Source organism: Mus pahari, chromosome 5 (assembly GCF_900095145.1).
Source record: "Mus pahari chromosome 5, PAHARI_EIJ_v1.1, whole genome shotgun sequence".
Lineage (NCBI taxonomy): Eukaryota > Metazoa > Chordata > Mammalia > Rodentia > Muridae > Mus > Mus pahari.
This window is the reverse complement of record NC_034594.1, coordinates 120,147,913-120,169,533: the sequence shown is the minus strand read 5'-3', so window position 1 is coordinate 120,169,533 and position 21,621 is coordinate 120,147,913. Positions and strand designations below refer to the sequence as shown.

At 33.5% G+C, this 21,621-nt stretch overlaps 1 protein-coding gene across 4 annotated transcripts in view; it reads right to left on the bottom strand.

The window, feature by feature from the left end:
• The window catches only part of Brinp3 (BMP/retinoic acid inducible neural specific 3), a 361,134-nt gene that overhangs the window by 184,134 nt on the left and 155,379 nt on the right, over nt 1-21,621 (bottom strand). For all 4 annotated transcript variants that reach the window (XM_021198220.2, XM_029539331.1, XM_021198221.2 and 1 more), the window contains one exon: nt 4,555-4,745. In XM_021198220.2, the coding sequence (XP_021053879.1) occupies nt 4,555-4,745 (191 nt within the window). The remainder of the gene's footprint in view (nt 1-4,554; nt 4,746-21,621) is intronic.

Genomic DNA, 21,621 nt, shown 5'->3' with positions numbered 1-21,621 from the left:
AGAGAGAGAGAGAGAGAGAGAGAGGAGAATCAGTATTAGTAATATATATGTATGTATGTGTGTATGTATGTATGTATGTATGTATGTATGTATGTATGCACATTCTCCTGAGTTTAGCTGGGAGTGGGGGTGGGAGGGTATAAGAAGAGCCAACAGTTATTGCTGTTTTCAATTCTTGGAAGGGGTAGTGAACACAGAAGTAGTTGCATCTTTCTATTGCTAGTCTGATTGGCTAAATAAATCATTTAATGTTGGAAATATCAAACAGATATACTTAAAATTACTCTATGTATACAATGTAATTTTATAATACAAAAAATATTTTCATAAAACACTTTTTGACTGTACTTGAGGACTTGAAACCAGGAATAAATTTTAATAATATTTTAAATTACTGCCTCTCTAATTAAATAATTACTGCCTCAGTCCCTTCAATTTTAAGCCTATCCTTTTTTCTTGTTTGTTGTTTTATTTTCCATAAGCATTATAGAGATATGTCCCTATTCCTGCATGTTCTATATTATACTATATGAAATGAATAACAAAGCAGTCATGATATTTATTCCATAGCTGGAAATCATTACATCTAAATAGTGTAATCTTTTTCAAAGTAGATTCTTTAAATTGAAGAAGTATATTAGAAATTTAAACAGTGGTGGGATTTAGATACCATTGTCCAAAATAACAGCAAGTAGAATTACAGCATTGATGAACAATATGGAAGCAATAAAAACAAAACACACAGGGAAAATGATGCATATGAAAGTAGGTTTTTGTATAGTTGATTTTCTCTAAAGGAAGATAATTCAATCAGCAGCTTTATTGATCATAAAATGCCCTGTTAAAGTCTTCAAATAATGTATCATGATTTTATATCTAAGTTGAAAGCATGGTGGGCTAAAGAACTCAGGGAAAATAATCTTTCATATATTTTTTAAAACAATTATAATACTGGTACCCTTTGGGTTTAAATATTTGCTCATGTACAGGTATTTATTCTGCTGATATATATATATATATATATATATATATATATATATATATATATAACTATAAAATATTTTAATTCATTAAAAAATATCTTTCTTAAGTTTCATTTTATTTATTTATTTATTCATTCATTCATTCATTCATTTTATGTTCTGATCTTAGTCCCCTCTCTCCTTCAAATCTTCCCCTCTTATGCTCCCTCTATACATTCTCCCTACCCTACTCCTATGAGCACCTCCTGGGTACTAACCCATCCTGACACAACCAATCATTGCAGGGGTAGATACATACACTCTTACTGAGGCAGCACAGTCAGGGGAACAGAATCCACAGTCAGGCAACTGAGTCGGAGACAACCCTGACTCTAGGTATAGAGGAACCCACATGAAGACCAAGATGCATATCTACATGTGTGCAGAGGCCTAGACCCATCCAGCCCATATATACTCTTTGGTTGGTGGTTCTGTCTCTGGGAGCTCCCAAGGATACATGTTAGTTGACTCTGTTGGTCTTCTTGTGAAGTCTCTGTCCCCCAGGGTACCTGAATTCTTCCCCCAACTCTTCAGCAAGACTCCCAGAGCTCCACCCACAGAGCTCCACCCACAGTTTAGCTATGGGTCTCTGCTTCTGTTTTGGTCACCTGCTGAGTAGAGACTCTCAGAGAACAGCTAGGCTAGACTTCTGTCTGCAGACATAAAAGAGTATCATTAATAGTGTCAGCCTCATCCATGACATTGGTTTCAAGTTAGGCCAGTCACTGGTTGGCCATTCTCTCAGTCTTTGTTCCAACTTTGTCTCTGTACTTCCTGTAGGCAGAACAATTTTGAATCAAAGGTTTTGTGGGTAGGTTGGTATCCTTATCTCTCCATTGTGGTTTCCTGCCTGATTAAAGGTGAGCACTTCAGGGTTAATATCTCCCAATTCTAGGAGTTATTACCATAGACTCCCTGAAGTCTACCCCATCCCTGGTCTCTGGCTTAGGGAGAGATTAGAAGTGAGGGCCAAGAGAGAGAAAGGAAACTGATGGGAGGCGTGGGTGGTGGGTGACATTTCTAGGACATGCTGGTGTTGATGTTTTCATTATTCTGAGTATTTTAAAAAGGAAAAAAGAGAAAAAGAAAAGAAAGGTCCAGAGAATATTTATGTTTTATTGTAAATCTCATCTTTTCTTAAAAGCAAAATATAATACTTCCATGCCTTATCAGGTAAGACATATGAAACAAATGGACCGAGAGAAACAAGGCAGGTCTAATTCAATTACAACAGCTACAATTTAAATTTTACCTGGTGTTCTTCAGAGTTCACTATCTAAATAAAGATAGTGTATATGCTTAACTTATATAGTACTTTTACTTACTTGTGATCATTTACTAACTTTATCCTATGGAGAGTGTGAAAGAGTCTACAAGTCATGCTTAGAGAAAAAAAAAATCATTGTAATACCCATGATCTTTAAATTTAAGCGTTGTTCCATGATCAGAAAATCGGGATATTAATTTCAATTCAAGGAGTTTAAGCAAATTCGTGAAGATGATTTACACATTAATGAAGCACTTGCAGTCATGACAGAAAAACTAGTCATCAGTTACTATTCACATTATAAAATTAATGAAATAATTAAGTAAAATAATATCAACAAAATTTGACTCACATAGAAATTAACAATTTAAAAGGAAGGCAGATGGACCTTGGCATATATTTGTTGTCTCTATCTGCTATTTGTTTAATCCTTATCTTTGAAGGAGGAAATGCGGGACTGCATGCACAGCTTATAGCTTGTTATTTGTGCCCACAACCTATATGCTGCAGTTTAGTGTCATGACATGACATGGTAGACTGACATCCTCTAACTATGAGAGGGCTCTATACCTTCCTACTCTCCCCGTGCTTTATATATTTGCCCTTTGCCAGAACCCTGATTCTCTTTAATAAAGAATCTTTGTAAAGTTCATCCGTTTTAGAATATTTTTCCTTTCATTTAGGGCTAGAAGTCGAGTATCCTCTATAATAATCGCTAAGTTTTATATTTTTCAGAAAACTATGCAATGTTGGACTCCTGGTATAATTCCAGTTAGTTATTTAATGAACAAATAATTTAACAAACGCCTACCTTACAGCAAAAACCTTTATAACCATAGAGAGAAAAGATTACAAACTGTTTTTAAAAATATGCACAAAAGTGTTCATAAAAAATCAACAAATATTAACAAATGGCAACAAATAAACCAAGTACTTTTGAATCAGTACAAAGTCTATGAACAAAAGGGAGTGATAATAAGATAGTACAGGATAGTAGGGTTTACTGTGTTCTCAGTGGACGCTGACACTCTGTATCTTAGTTGACATCTGAGATACTTACACTTGAGCAGCAAATTAAAGGCACTGGAATTAAAACTATGTTAAGAAGAGTCTCAAATGATGTATGAGATGAAATCTAACACTTTGTCTGTAATTTGGGATTTATAAATCACAGCAAGATTCTATTTTATGGTGGTTGCCAACTTTGTAACTCCCACTCAAACAGGGATCATATATTGTCTCAAGTTTTCAAATATACTGCATGAAGAATGAACCACAGAAGACTTCTATGATAAATTTTAGAGGCTCATCTATGAGATGATTTGCTGTATGTATCACACCTACAGGGTGAGGACAGAGTTTCTTAGGGGATATATTCTGAAATAACTAACTGCTTGAATTTCTGACGGACTGGTTTTGGAGACTAAGAAGAACAGCAACAAAAAAGACTTATCCTATAGTGCTAAGAAGCAGTCTTCTACAGCATTGACAATATCAACAGAGCCACCTTTTGCGAATTCATAGAGAAAAGGACATAATCTTCCCTTAGCTTCTTTATCCAAATATTACAATCAGTCTCATAGTAGAACCAGAAATTCCAATTTCTAAAACATACATTTTTGAAATATCAAGAACATGTGGAAAGCACGTATATAATTGAAAAACCATTTTATGTAAAATGTCATAGTTTGTTTCTTATTACCTCCTTAAATGTCCTTCATGTTCATCCAACCCACTAAATCTTTATTACATTGCTAAGCTCATCTTTAACTATACTTAATAATAGGTTTCTTAATCTCACTAACATAAGGAATAAGTGAATGCATTTTTAAGATTATTCTTTTATTTTTTTCTCCTTTCTGAAATCACAGGTCAAGTAAAGAGTGCTAAATTTACAGAAATTTACTGCTTACTCCAGGAAATCTTTTTCTCTGTTACCAGAAATGATGCCCCTCACCTGCACTGAAGTTGCTTATTTTTAAAACATTATTTACCATATCAATTTGTGTGACGGATTGTCACATCTATACATACATTTTATGTATATTGGATCTCTAAACAGTTTGTAGGAATAGCAAGTAATTCCCTCATCATTCAAATGAGTGTGTTATTGAAGGTATTACTTAATCATTTCATCAACATTTTTGATAATGAAGAGCATCTACAGTAGTGATATCAATTAAATGCCCCTCTGCAGTGAATATTCAGGTTGTTTATTTTTTAAAACAGGAAAATAGAAAGATAGATAGTTTCAAAGTCTCCTACCTCCCAGAGTAGCCGATAGCAAGAAATGAGTCCCATATTTCTTGATAAGATTTTCTGTGATTTGCTGTAGAGTAGGTCGTCGTCCCAAAAGTCTTATGTTGCGGAAGAATTCAGGGGCAAGAGGCAGAGGAGAGCCAAGGAAATTTCTTCTCTCAACTGCAAGGTTATTTACCTTCCAACGACCAAACTCCCTGAAAAGCAAATTCATTTTTATTCACAACTGTACAATCTTAAACGTTTTCATTCAAAGAGTTTTCTTGGTAAGTTAATTGGGTCCCTCATTATAATGACTGCAGCTTTTAGTAATGTACCAGGACGCATGAGTAGAAGAGGCCACATGTATAATTCACTTACTTAAATCCAACTCACAGTAACAGCAATATGGTACTGAAATTGAATACCCTCTACTGACATATTTTCTCAAGGATATGCATATTCATAAGCAATACTTCCCTTTGAAGAATATAGAGAAGAAGATAGAGGTAGTTATTAAAAAAGAAACAAGAAAAATAAAAGCTAACATAATTTATTGTGCAAACTTTAGTAAAATAATTATCTTAATCATTCCCAAGATATCTTTCCAATTCATTTATAATGTAAAATTTTATAATTTGAAGGATATTAGAATTGCAAAGTTTATTTTTTCATCAATATGAACAACTGTATTGCTGATTATTTTCTTCTTTATAAAATTCATTGTATGCAATATATTTGAATTCTAATTAAATTACTTTTTTCAAGATGCATAACTTGATAATTGAATTTGACAAATGCCAGAAATGTCAGGCAAGAACATTACAATATATACATTAAAATATTGACATATTTAGCTTCATTTAAATAAACACTAAGGTATTGGAAAATCCTATGGTGAACTAGATAACCTGATATTAGATTATCCAGGTTATTTTTAAATAGAGAAGCTATGTGTTTATTTATATGTATATTTATTGCAAAAAGTGCTTATAGTATGTCAGACAAAAAAATGCATAATGGAGGATATCTGTTAAGAATACTCATGCTACCATTCTTCCCATGTTTGAAGAATTTATTATCTAGTGGAGCTAAAAAAATAAATGAGACAAATAAAGACATCAACTTACATTAAACAATAGTTAAATAACATGTTCTATAATCTACATAGCATATTTCTACTAACAGCCAATGATGGGGGAGGCTGTCCTATTTTTTAATTAATTGCCATGGAAAGAAACTTTGGAAAGGCAGTATGTAAGGCAATACTCAAAGGAGAAAGGACTGCTCACCAAAGAGAAGTAGGGCAAGGCTTTACACAGATTAATGAGAGACAATGTAGATACTTCTAGGACTAAGAGGTCAGACCCTGGCATCCCTAACTGCACATATTTTACAAAAGTGATATACCTTGGGAGTTTCGAAATACCTAATTTTGGAAAACTAATTGCAAGGTCAGATTCACTAAGGAATATGGAGAAGGCATTGTCCCTAACATACATTACCTTACTCCATCCTTCCTTGAGGGAACCTTACTAACTTCCCTACGAGAGCATTTAAAAGGCTTTAAACACTTTTGCCTCCAAGTGAGCTCTTAAACTCAGCAGTTATTAAAGACACTTGAATTTGTACTCCAGAGTTACTGGTTAATGGTATGCTAGATGGGAATGATTTTATACATTTTAAAATAAATAAATTGAGTATTGTGTGTTGATCTTATGCACGGGACGACATTATTAGACAACTTGTACTATGTGACTAACATCATCTTTATCTTCATTTATACTCTTTTGCCTCCCATCTGTCCTACATGCGTTTGTCTTCTCAAATTCTCTCCCTTTATATTTATGCTTCTTTTTTTCCTTTAAACCTTAATTCTACATATATTTCCTTTAACATGATTCATTTTCCTACAATTAGCATTATTCTGTTCTTTATTGCTAATAATAAAAAGGCTAATTTTGCTGTTTAAGTACCTACAGTGTGAAGAAAACTGCTGTCTATATACTTTGGTATATTCTTCTCAAAAATCCATTCTCAAAATCCATTCAATATGCAGTTCTTTATTAAACATACGGTCTTTAACAATTGGATTTATTACACACACACAAACACACATACACACACACACACATACACCTATACAGAAAAATCTTTTAACCTAAGCTTCAGTTGATATCAATATTCTTATATAATTTTCTTATACAAATCAGTAGCTGAATATTTTCATATTACAAATACACAGTGCAGTAGAATGTGTAGAAATATGGATTAAAATTCTTCAAAGTGACATAATTTTTTTAAAAAAATTATCTAAATTTAAGAAGTTATTTGTTAAACAATAATAGGACATATTCTTACTCTCTGTTGAGTGTTTTCTAATTTAATTTTATTTGTAATTTCTTTTTTACACTCCATATTCCATTCCACCCTTCCCCATCCACACTCCAACTGCTCCACATCCCACACTTCCTCCACACCCCACCCTGTCTCCACGTGGATGCCCCCATTGGCCACCGCACCTGACCTCTAAACACCCTTGACCCTCCAGTCTCTTGAGGGTTAGGTGTATCATCTCTGAATAAACACAGACCCAGAAGTCCTCTATTGTATATGTGTTGGGGGCCTCATATCAGCTGGTATATGCTGTCTGATTGGTGGTCCAGTGTTCGAAAGATATCTGGGGTCCAGATTAATTAAGACTGCTTGTCCTCCTACAGGATCACCCTTGTCCTCAGGTTCTTTCAGCCTTCCCTAATTCATCAGCTGCTTCTGTCCATTGGTTGGGTGCAAATATCTGCATCTTCAACTGCTTGTTGGGTCTTTCGGGGGCAGTCGTGATAGATTCCTTTTTGTGAGTGCTCCATAGTTTCAATAATAGTATCAGGTTTTGGAAACTCCCTTGAGCTGGATCCAACTTTGGGTCTATAGCTGGACCTTCTTTTTTCAGGCCCCTCTCCATTTCTATCCTTGCATTTCTTTCAGAAAGGAACAATTATGGGTCAGAGCTTTGACTGTGGGACAGCAACCCCATCTCTCACTTGATGCTCTGTATTCCTACTGGAGGTGTGTTCTATGTATATGGTATGTACTCACTAATAAGTGGATATTAGCCAAAACAAACAAACAAACAAAAACATACATTATGCCTAAGATACAATCCATAGAATTCAAAAGGCTCAATAAGCTGAAGTGCCCAAGTCAGGACATCTCAGTCCCACCTGGGAGAGAGAAGAAAGCAATTACAAGTGGGGAGGAAGGGAGGAATCGGGGAGGGAAAGTGGATGGGGTTACGGGGGGAGCGAGGGGGATAGAGGAACCTGATCTGGTATTGGGCGAGGGAAAAGGACTGAAGCCCTGAGGACCAGGAGAAAGAATATAAACAGGCAACCTCAGGAAGAAGTATGTTGGGGTACCTCCCAGAATGCACCAGAGACCTGGGAGGTGAGAGACTCCCAGGACTCACAGGGAGGGATCATTGATGAATGACAGTAGGGAGAGGGAACTTATAGAGCCCACCTCCAGCAGGAAGACAGGACATCAAGTGTGGGATGGGGTTGATATCCCTCAGTCACACTTCTAACACATAATTGTTTCTGTCTGAAAGAATTGCAGGAATGGAAATGGGGGGGGGGAGCCTGAGGAAAAGAAGGTCCAGTGATTTTCTCATTCTTTAAAGTATATCTTTATAACAGCTGTTTACCAGCTAAAAACTTGTAGCTTTGTATTCAGCAATAAGTAATTAAATCCTATTTTTTTGCGATAAATGGAACTTGAGATGATAAAATTAGGCAGAATATATCAGCCATAGAAAGGTAATAAGCACATTCTCTGACTCATACAAAATATTTTTATAAGTTGATTACATATACATTAAGAAAAGAATTCCAGCAAAAAAACAGCTGGATAATAGGAGGGGAGTCTTGGGAGATATTGGTCAATAGCTACTACTGAGAGAAGTAGTATATGACTACTTAATGAAAGATATAATTTGAGAATCTATAGAAAGGTTTTAAATGATGAATATTTGAGGAGGTTAAAATGTATATCCAGGTCGAATCATGTTTTTGAATGCTGTTATATGTAGGAATGAAAAGAGCACATGGTAGCCCATAATGATGTCAGATGATTATGTTTTTATTTTAATCTAGAATAGTATAGTTAATTTATGCAAAGTGCATATCTAGCCTCAGGAGCTTGAAGAATATACTGAGATACAATCTGAATGAGAAAGATGAAGTGAAAAGGCCCTAAAATTTGCTTTTTCTGCATCAAATACACACATAGTCGTTCTTACATCTTAAATTTTTCATGACTGTTCCTTGATATGAATTTTACTTATCTAACTTTATTTGGTGTGTTTTATCTCCTGCTATATTTAAATGCCATATACATTTATACGAAAAGGCAAAGACTGGATTCCCTTTAAGGAGTGTGCATCAGCCTTCTGGTGTCAGTTTAACAAGTCCTGTGAGCTTACAGACTCAATTCACTTTTTATTATTGATTTTCGACAAAACACATCTTTACTCTTGATCATTATTTTTTCTCAATGTCGTGTACCAAATAGGATAGACCATATATACACCTACACAAAGATTAACTTAGTTTCCAAGTAATAGTATATTAATTGCTTGAGCATTATTTAAGATATTCGCTCACTCCTCATATTTTCTTATGAAGAGTAAGATAAAATGAGACACAATCACATATTCAATATTTTTAGTTTATGTAGAAAAATAGAAATTGGGATTATCTAATTTGTATCTCATTTCTACTTAGAAGCATTTTTTTTCAATGTAATATTTAACATCTTGTATTCTCTGTAATGCTTTTCTGGCAATTCAGATAAAAGCTTTTTGAAATAATCCTGGTAAGAGGTGATAAAAGAGACATTGCAAATAAGGAAATTGTCTTTGGACTACAAACTACTCTGAGATAATTTTAAACATCCATTGTTTCCTTCTTGGGCATGGAGTAAGTAGGCATCTGCTGCTGTTACCTAAAAAAACTGTATGTTTATTTGACCAATATTTGAATATATTATGTCAATCTATTTCACTTTACTGATACTTTCATAGATAAGTATTGCTCTTAAACATAGCTTTGCAGATTGAAACAACTTGCATAGATTAAAAATATAGTCATGCAAATTAATGAAACTATGGGTTTTATAATTTTGCCTGTTCGTTTGCTCACTAGAAATATATTCAATATTACTGTAGATCTTTTTGACAATGGAAAAACTACAGGAATCAAATTGGAAGTCAATATCTGTACATAAATTGGAAGCATAATAGTGATGTTTCAAGTTCTCCTTCATGAAGGAACAATGGTGTTTCTACCATCTACTATATTTCCTCAAAGTAAAGCAAGGTCATGCTCTGTGGAAAACATTGGATATGTGGCATTACATATGATTATCAGCATGAGAATGCTTTACCTAAGGTCATCTCAGAATTCCATCTAGATGTTGCATGCCTGGACGAATAAGAACTTTCTGAAAACTTACTAAATCCATCCTTACTTCTTAGAGCCCACACAGAACATGAATATATTCCCATTATAACTGTTCTAATTTTTTAAAGGAAAGAGATACAGTGATTAGAATTTAATATATATCATTCACCATAGAAGCACAACTATTCTATAAATTACAAAGATGAATCCTAACCAGTTCAAACAGAACACATCTTTGAACTGGCTTTTGTGGATCTAAGAATTCTCTATTAGTTTATTAGTAACATGCTTGCTTGCTGAATATTCAAATGTTCAAGTATTTATTGTTTGCATGCATCTACATGTATTTACCTCCAATGTTAATTATGGTTTCATTTCTACTAAACTTACAAAAAGTCTGGAGAAAAACAATTGCACAATGAAAATACATTGTAGTTGTGGTCATATAATTTCCACATAGCCATTGCCCTCCCGTATTCATATTTAATTTTTATGTCAAAAAATGCTCAATGCAATTAATATAATCACACTTTCAGATTCCTCAAAAGTAGAGAATTAGTCATAGTATATATTGAAAAATTTGAACACAATAACATAGGAAAAGCTGGCTAAAATTTTGAAAAAACATGATAATGTAGTGACTCAAACCAAATTTATCTCTAACTAGTAATTTTTACCAAATAGAGGTATTTTCCTAATTACTCAAAGCTATTAACTGCATCAGTTTTCACATTATTATACATGTTGGCTAATAATTTAATTTTATCAATGTTCATTTAATTAACAGGAATAATGTTAAAACAAATACGTAATTGAAGTAATACTATAGGAATAAATTCATCATGAGTAACATAAAGTGGCCTGTAACTAAAACATACATATTTTAAACAATGCCTGCAATGATTGATACTTGAAATAATTTCATTATGTGTAGCTGTTATGGATTTAATTGGATTGCCTTTTAACATATTCACTATCCTATTTTCTAATTTTACAAAAGATCATATTTTTCATGTGGCTGGTAAAAGTAAAGACAAAACAAAACAAAAATTCCCAAATGACTTTGATGAACAGAATTTTGAACAAATTTTGAGAGTTCTTGGTGTAGCTTCAAGGATATTGTCAAGAATTCAGCTAGGACAGGAAGTAGGTTCAGGCAAGAACATTGGGTTAGGATAAAGAAGTAGGCTCAAATTCGTAATCATCTTGATAATTCCCTGAATACCATAGGACCTTAGTTTATGCCTTGTTTGTTCCTTAACTACTTTGTTTTTAATGGCTTAGAATTGGACATATTCTTTGTATGCACCTACATTTATATAGAACCAGACTGGAAAAAAAACAAAACAAAAAAAAAACCAAAAACATGCTTCAACATTTTCTGAAGTCATAATATAATGTTGTTTAATTGTCTTCTCTTTTTTTAATCTTCACTCCCTCTCTTAAGAGCCTGTTGACTGACTGATGTGACATAGACAAACAAATAATCTAAATAAAATAATAAGAAGACACAATCAAAAACTGGACCAGGGACCTAAACGGAGAATAGTCAAAAGGAGAAAAATATAGTTAAAATATATTTCTAAAAGTATTTATTTCCCATAACAATAAGAGAAATCCAAATCAAAACACCTGGAGAATTAATCCTACCCTGACCAAAATGTAGAAGATCAATAAAACAAACTACAACAAATGTTTGTGGGGATATGAAGAAAAAGGGACCTTTATGCACTGTTAGTGAGATTGCAAATTGGTTAAGCCACTGTAAAAATCAATGTGGTGGTTTCTCAAATAAGCAAAAATAAATAAACCCTCCATGTTACCCTTTAGGATGTGTTCAAAAGATTCAATTCAATTCAAAGCTGCATATATAACAGAAGATGGCCTAGTCAGCCATCATTGGGAAGAGAGGCCCCTTGGTCTTGCAAATTTTATATGCCCCATACAGGGAAACACCAGGGCCAAGAAGTGGGAGTAGGTGGGCAGGGGAACAGGGTTGGGGTAGGGTATAGGGGACATTTGGGATAGCATTTGAAATGTAAATGAAGAAAATATCTAATAAAATAATTTTTAAAAAGAGATTCAACATCCTATTCTTTCTCAGGCATATTCATTGCAGCTCTAATCACAATAGCAAGAAATTAAAAATCACCTAAATATTCATCACTGGACAAAAAATTAGTTAAAGAAATTGTACTACATATACACTGTAGAACACTATGAAGCCAGACATTTAATGTATGTAACAATATTGACTTTGTTTAGTTTCATATTAAAGGCCTAGAATTATCACAATCAAATGAGAAACATGCTTTACCACTAAGCAGTTTGACATTGAATATCTGAACACACTGAAGACATAGATTATTACCCTGTATATAATTATTTTTACAAAAAGAAAAGACTATTAAAATAGGTTTTGAAAACTCAATTAATATTCAAGTAGCTATCTCACTGGACCCTAGCATATATTGCAATTAAAAGGCTAGTAAGAAAACAAAACTTATCATAGAACTTATTCTTCCAAATGGAAAATTGACATTGTTTCAATAATTTCTAATTTTTATAATACTTCATTAGAGACTTTTACTAATGGTACCTTTTATCTTCAAATTCATCTCAAATTAGGACTAACCGTAGATGATGTCAGGGTAATTAGTCCAGTAAGTATCGAAGAGTGTAACAAATTATAATGTCCTAAATCATTTAAGTCATGAGGTTTAAAAGGTCAATCCAGAGATTCTCTCCAGGATAATTACAATATAGAGACAAAGATAAAATTTGTCAGTCTTTTAAAGAAATTTTTATATAGTAATTATTATTGAAAAGTTAAAAAGTTGCTTTTATGGGGAAAATGAACCCTCAATTTTTTTTTTAAGTCTAACAGGATTGCAATACATTCTTTAAGACTATGCATGCAATGACCTCACTTTAATCCACCAGCCCTCACTTGTTCAAGGCTTTACCCTAATAGAGGTACAGGGAGTGACTAAGCTTTTAGCATTCGCATTTTGGAGACCATTCAGACCTGAATGTAGTAGTATCAAAGTTTTTGTGTATATGATTAACCACTCTCTGTAGTATAAAATATTATTAATATGGCATTTGCTTTAAGATCTTAGGATGAATGATACAGGAGGCTTTGAGAGATGGTACTGGGAACTGATTGTAGAGCAATCAACAGTGATTTTGCATTTGTCTCGGTCCTGACAGGAGTCCCTAAAAATTGGGCGGAAAACTCAGATGTCTTAGAAACCATGAGCTCTTTTCAAAACAATAAATTTGTTTAAATCATTGAAATAAACCCTTTTTTTTTTCAGAAGAAGTAATAGACCTATACAATGAAAAATATAAAATTGATGATTAAAATAGAGGAAGATATTAGTTGATAAAAAGATTTCCCATGTGCAATAATTGCTAGAATTAATATTTTGAAAATGGCTAAGTGACAAAATAAAATCTATAGACTCAAAGCAAATAACTATAGAACTCTAATATGTTTTTTTTTTCAGAAATGATTTTAGAATTTAAAAATTCTCAGGAAAGTACAACATACACCAAATACCTAAAGCAATCCTGAGCAAAACACAGTGGTGAATTATCTCCATACTTGAACTTAAGTTACACAGCAAAACAATAGTAACAACAAAGTGAAACAAAAGTACATTGTGGTACTGGATTAAAATCCACGATGTAGTTCAGAGGAATAGAATAGAGGATTCAGATCTAAGTCCATAAAGCTACTGCTCTCTGTTTTTTTATAAAGTTGTAAAAGCTATGATTAGAATAATGCAGCTTTATAACAAATAATTCTGAGAAAATTGCAAATCTTGCTGCTGAAGAGTGAAACAAGTTCTTTATCTATACAAATTAACACTAATAAACCAATGGAAATATGTAGCTTATGAAACTTTGAAACTATTAGAACAGAGAGTTGATAAAACAATTCAGACTATGGGAAATGGGATGGGTTTTCAAACCACAGTTCCTCAGGTGAAAATGTCAAAAATGATCAACATGGTCCTTATGACCTAAAAAATTTAATTTATTTGTTGAGCTGGAAAGATGAGACATCAGTTAGGTGTACTTGTTGATCTTCCAAAGGCCCCAAGTTTGATTTTCAGAACACCAAAACGATGCTTAATCATTGATAATGCAAATCCTTTATGCTCTGTCACTCTTTGCTGGCCTATATGGGTATTGCACCTATCTGATGTATAGATATTTTTTCAAGCTAAACACACATACAGAAAAAAAAAAATTTAAACAGAAAAAAAAAACTTTAAAATATTTATTTTCTTTAAGTTCATATGTGTGCTTTTATATGCAGGATTTGGCTGTTATTTTTTTGTGTTTTGCACAAATGTCAGTAAAGTGGGTTGGTATATTTTGTTGAATTATATTATATTAATATAATATGCTTGTGTTGAATTAATTATATTAATATAGACTAAATATGAATTGTTTTAGCAAATTATGAGCATTAAAATATTTGCAATTATAAGTTTAAATAGTAATCTTTTATTCTACTTAACTGACTTTATTAAATCTAGTCTTAAAACCATAAGTTTTTTTGAAATCACATTGAAGACTGTAAAACTATATATTATTATTTTATTATATGTAGAAAAAAAACAGGAAGTTTACTTAGTGTGAATTCTACCTTACCATATATTTTTATCTACTACCTTGCTTTAACTTGTGTTTGAGTGACATTTCTGTTTGCATCCATTAATTCCACACATTTTTATATTTGTCATATAATTTTCTACATATATTAATACAAATATGACTTTGGTACTCATTTAAGACTTGAGTTGCAATTTGGCCTTAATTTTGTATATTTTATATCTTAATGGCAGTTTGATATAGCACATTTTGACAAGGTAAATATCAAGTAAAATGTAATGCATTTACTATACAAGTTACTCATTCTCTTGATTTCAGCTTTTTATTTTGAATTAGCTTTGAGTTGTTAAATTTTTTGCACTTTGCAAATGAGCAACCATTTTAAAGTTTTCTCATCACCTATCTCTAAGCATTATGGTTATCTGTGAATTACAAAATGTAAATTATGTTAGTACATACTTATTCTTCCTATGCTTCATATTCAAATCTCACACTAACTAAACTTTTGAAATATCATTAAGATTACACAAGCTTCAAAATCCCAATGGCTTCATGTAGTTCCCTTCTTTTTAACTAACTTTACCTAGCTGCAGCTAATTTGTCATATGCTTTGTGTGTACCCCCATAAACATTCATCTTTTTCCTCTGGACATGTTATATTTTTAGGTGATGTTTGATAAATACCAAAGAATTAATTGGTAAATATCTTTTTCTTCCATTATAAAATAACCTCATCATAGTCACTAATGAGTTTTTCTATTTATGTCAATTTTGTTCTTAAAATTCATATGTCTATCACAGAGTTTTCCCTGGGATACAGATTCTGAATCATCAGAAGGAGTTAAAATAAAATATTCTTATAGGATAAAATAAGAATGTGACTTAAAGTGATTAAAACTTATAGGGCTCAAAGAGTAACAGAAGTGCTTTTTCTCAGATAACTTTCCGTGTGTTACAGGGACTGAAGTGGGGGAGGATTGGAACTATTTGTATAAAATTGAAAACCATTAATTATTATGTAACAATATATTTCCAGTGATAGCCTCAGTATCTTCTCATTTTTCTCCTCTTTTTCTCCTTTCTTTCCCTCTTTGTTTGTTCTCTCATCTATCTCCTGTTTCATTGCCCCTCTTTATTCTTTGCTCCTCCCTCCTGTCTCCATGTCTGTCTATATCATTCTATCTTTCTCTGTCTGTCTGTCTTTCTCTCTCCCTCTGAATTTTATTAAAACATTGCCTTTACCTCATACTGCAATGGAATGCAGTGGTACATAATTCAAGCCTTATCAAGATAGTGCAGTAGAATGGAATTGTAAGTAATTAAAGTATTCTGTGGAGAACAACCATATTCTCTCAGTTATAAAAGGTTGTATAGTGTCACATATATGTGTCAGCATTATGACGGATAGGACAAAACTTTATACAAACTCAGTTTCTATACTGTTCAATAGATATAAATATATTTGAGTTGATTTTAAATAAAAGTTTAAAAATATCTTTCCACAGAAACCCTGAAGCAGTTTAATGTTTTATAGCAATAAGAAAAGAAAAAGTATTTACATGTCACAGAAACCTGACAAATGAATTATAGGGCAACTGAAGATAGAATTTAGCCTGTATGTGAATTAGTGAATCTAAGATGTTAAACTGAAGAATGTGCTCCTTCCGGCAACAACATAATTTTGCCACAAACAATTATTCAAAGCTGTACACCAACACAAGTTTGAATCTCAAATGTGTGAGAACAGCACAATGCCTTTATCTGCTTTATAAATTTATAACATCCTCTTGGAGACAGGAAGAAGGTGTGGGGTGTGGTACAATTGGAAGGTGGACCAGGATGGGGATAAAGTCTGTACTGTAAGTAAAAGATTAAAGAATAGAATAAAATAAATACATTTACATCATTAATTGCAAGCTACACTTCAGAGACTGTGTCTGACCTCAGTAAGTCTGTGTGGATAGAAATATGGGAAGCATAGGAGGGTTTTGGCAAAAGATATGTGTAGAGAAATTTTAATCAAGCAACCTGGCTGCTCTGTCTGGAATACAGACATGCCCTTTGTACAAACTTTCAGTCCCAAACAATGTAGGTAAAGTTAGTTTGTAGAAGGAAGTAGCCATGTTTGAAAGTCACACCTAATAGAGGGGCAGACAAAATAATGAATCAGAGAATGAATTGACAGAATATTCATGAGAACAGCACAGGACAGAAAAATTTAAGAGGAGCCCAAGGAGAGAGTTCAGTCAGTTCTTTTTAGTCAGTTGAGTTCAGTGAAGTTGCATCAGCTGGGAGTCGGTGCAGTGAGTATTGTGCACTGGAGTTGTTTGTTCATGAGTACATTCCATTCAGGGCAAGGCAGAAGAGGCAGTTGAAGAGAATAAGAAGGAGCCAGAAGATTAGAGCCAGAGTTGGTTTTTGTCCAAGCAGAGCAATTCAGTCAGTAGCTGAGAATTTAGATGGAATCAGTCAGTTTAGAGAGGCATTTAAGCCAGAACAATTGAGTTGAACCAGTCATCTAGAGTTCAGAAAGAACTACAAAGGGTAAGTTTATTCAGCTGTAATTCTTGAAGACAACAACTGCATCAGGTGAATGAAAGTTACTTTTACAGGTAAGGGATGAGAAAAAAAAAAAGACATACAGAAGACAATAATGATAGGTAAATAATAGCATCATATGCAAAATACTATGAGAAATTCCAATATGGTAATATTTGAACACAAATTACTCTTTTTATTCAGAATTAATACCCCCAAGAAAATATAATAATTTCATCAATAGAAAGAGGAGGATGGCATTTTGAGTTAATCCACATTTTGTTGAAAGTGGAATAAACTGAATGGATAAACAGGATTATTGTTACTTATTCAGATGAATTGCCTCCAGTATTGAAAGAGAAACAGTGAAAGAACTCAGGCATTACAATCTACTACATAGAGTTAGAAATTTCAGGGCAAACTGGCCTTGAACTCAAAAATCTGTCTGCCTCTGCTTCCTAAATGCTTGGATTAAAGGCATGTGCCACCACCACCCAGCACGCTTAGAATTCTTATTATGGTTATGTATGGCACACTAAATTACCTAACAGAAGAAAGTCCCCCATAAAATCACTTAGACTAACAGCCGAGTCACTCCCATATACAGGAATTTACAATGGTTTAGGATGAAGATAGATCAAGCTGTAGTTTAAGGAGGAACTAGAATATTGCATTATTCATGAGAATGTTAGCAAGAGCAGACCTTCCTAATTAGAACTATGGCTTGGGTGTGAAAGCCCATGCCTGGGAGCATAATGACCTCACCTCATACCTGGCTTCTAAGAATATAGCTGACCTTAGATAGAGCTGACTTTGTCTCAGTTGTTACATTGCCTAGTTTCTGTCAGGCTTTATGTATGCATTCTTCTGTTTTGACTAAAGAGTCATTAAGCATCCAGTAACCTCAATGTACCTTGGCTGATGTGTCACCTAATTTCTTTATTTTCTTCTGTAATATAAGTCTGATGCTCGCTTTGAGAATTTACATTCAGATCAATACTCCCTTGTGTTTATGTCTGTTTGTCACCCTGCCATTCTCCCATGGGTTAAAGGGCTGACCATGGGAAAGGATCCCAGAAATAGAGACAGAGAAATCTGAGATGCATAGCAACAGTATCTATGAGTATAAAGAACATATCGATCAGAGTGTAAAACATGATTTTATGAGGAAATATCATTTGACTTTTGCACTGTGAACACACTCTAGAAGAAAAATGGATGTTTTAGATACAAAAATATATGACAATTTTTTAAAATATGTGATACATCATTATGATATTCTTAAGTTTAAGGTGGTTAGAAGACTTAGAGACCTAACATTAGAGGGAAAAAAAATCCACCTAATTAAAATATCTTTAAATAATAACCATAACAGAAAAAGTTTAGCAGAGCAGCTACTTAAATGTCATGCAAAGAAAGAGGATCCAGCTAAAACTAATGTGCACAGGGTAAAAGGAATGTTAACTTTGAGCAAAATGATTTAATAAAGATAAATAAAAAATTAAAAATCAAAAAACAATAAACAAACATTCATAATTAGAAGATAGTTATGGAACTTAAGGTTCTAACAAAAATGTGTCTGAGATAACAGTAAAAGTTGGGATATTGGCAAATTTGAGGATCATTTAGAGCACACAGTCCATATTACTATTTTATATTAACTTATATTGATAGCTTTGTCCAATGAAGTATCAGTGCTCAACAGTTGAGATATTGGGAGTTACTCATGATGAGCTCTTATCTTATCATTGGATTTCGTTATTTTCTGAGAGCTTGAACATTTTATAAACATGATGCTTACTTTATTGTTTGAGAATGTACCCTGTGATAATTCTCTTATGTGTAGAGATTTGTCTATGGACAAATTTTTAAATTGATTTATGTATGTACTGGCATTGTAAATCCATGGAGATTACCTTATCATCGATCAATTTATGGGTGAAAAGGCTCTTGCTGTAGTTTTAAGATTAACAACCTGTCTCTATTTTCTTTCCTTTTGTTCTCTGCCTATCTAAATTTATACACTTCAATTCTTACTTTTTCCTATGATAGTTTGAATTTCATTTATTATTAACTTGACTTATTACTTATTCTCTAAATGTAATTATTTTGATTCTTCATTTCCCTGTCAACACTATGTGAACAACTTTCAATAATCAGTGATTCAATGTATATAGTCAATGAAAATTATTTGTTAATTGTTTTGTGAATGTTTCCATATCACACAGATTCCTGAAAAACATGGATTTCTTTATTTTCTGAGAGCTTGAACATTTTATAAACATGATGCTTACTTTATTGTTTGAGAATGTACCCTGTGATCATAATTCTCTTATGTGTAGAGATTTGTCTATGGACAAATTTTTAAATTGATTTATGTATGTATTGGCATTGTAAATCCATGGAGATTACCTATTAGAGTTTAGTTTGTTTACCAAGCATCAACTAAATAACATTTTAGAGGCACTGAATCTATCCATATTTTTTCAAAATATAATTAATTATTTTCTCACAACTGATAAGGGGAAAATATTGCAATATCTATCAGGAATTTAAATAGAAAATTCTATTTCAATTTTAATCTGTTGTGTTTCATATATATTTTTTTATACTTCTGTAGGCTCTTTGTAAATTTCACATCACACATACTATCTTACTTATTAACTCCTCCCCTTATACTCATCCTCCACCCTTGCAAAACTCCACCCCTACCCCAACAGTGAAAAGAAAACCTTCTGCAATCTGTAGTGTGTCACAGTGTGTCTCACAGAATACACTTTTGTGCACAGACTCATTGGTCTACTTTGAGGCTTCCGTCTTTTACTACTGTATCAATACAAAATTCTCATTGGGTTTCCTATCAGATATCCTATTTTTGTCATGTGTTATGGGGATCCTTTTGATTGGGATCTATATTCCCTGTCCCTTCAGGCTCCTCAACAGTTCACAGAAAGTGTAGATATTGGTGTGGGTCAACTCAAAACCCTGGATCCGAGCCTGAGAGGTATTAGGTATTCTGGTTGCCCAACCATCTCCCCCCAACCCCATCTGCTCTCATGTCCACAGGGTGGCTCACCAGCAACCTCCATTACCAGGTTCAGTTCCAATGTAAGGCCCTGGTTAGTTAGAGGACCCACTACCCCAAGTGCTTATGTTTCATACATCTTAAAGTCCACTGGAAGACTTTTATCACATTGTATTAATTCTTTATCATTATGTAGAAAACTACTTCCTAACTTACTTATTCTTACTTATTCTTACTTTGCCCTATGATTTTTTGATCATCAACTTTTTTTTCCTTCATTTATTTATCCACTTTACATACCGATCACAGTAACCTCTTGTCTCCTCCCAGTTCCATCCTCAGATCCTCCCTTTCCTTGTTCCAGCTTTCCCTTTTCCTCTGCCAGACAAGGCAGCTCAGGTTGTAAAAAGGTATTTGAAGAGAATCAACAGAGACAGAGTCAGTCTCCTCTCCACATCTTAGGGAACACACATAGAGCCAACGTTGCACATCTGCTGCATATGTGTTGAATGCCTAGGTCCAGCCATGCATTCTCTTTGATTAGTAGTTCAGTCTCTGTGAGCTCCTATGACCCAAATTAGTAGATTTCATATATCATGTGCTGTCCTTTACCCCTCATCCTTCCTAAATCCTTCCTCCCACTCCTCCGCAAGACTCCATAAGCTGTTTAATGCTGGACTGAGTCTCAGCATCTGTTTCCATTAGTTGATGAATGAAGTTTCTCCAATGACAATTATGGTAATCTCCACTCTGAAAGCATAGCAGAGTATCATTAATAGTTTCAGAGACTGGTTTTCTCCCATGGGATGGGTCTCAAGTTGGGTTAGTTATTCTTGGATTGTTCCCTCAATCTCTGTTCTTTCTTTATCCATGCACATCTTGTAGGGATAACAAATTTTGGGTCCACAACTTTGTGGATTCTTAGTGTTCCCTTTCCTCCACTGGAATTTCTGCCTGAAAGACTTCCAACTTAAAAAAAAAAAAAAACATATACTAAATCCAGGGAAAGATGAAGTGAGGATATCCTTGAATAAATTGGTATAGGAGATAATTTCCTGAACAGAGAGCATCAACAACTTAGGAACTAAGATCAACAAGCAATAAACGGGACCTCATGAAACTAAAAAGTTTCTATAAGATAAAGAACATTGTCAATCAGATAAAACTGAAACCTACAGAATGTGAACAAAAATTTCATCAGCTCTGCATCTGACAAGAGGCTAATATCCAAAATCTGTAAACTCAAGAAATTAGTGGATATTAGCAAAAAAAAAAAAAAAAAAAAAAAAAAAAAAAAAAAAACCTAAGAAGTTAAATAAGAAGGGAGTCTAAGTAAGAATGCTTAAATCTCCCACTTAGGAGGGAGAAAAAAGCAATAACAAGTGGGGAGGGAAGAAGGGCCCTGGGGGGGGTGGACTTGAGGTGGGGGTGAGGGGAACCTAA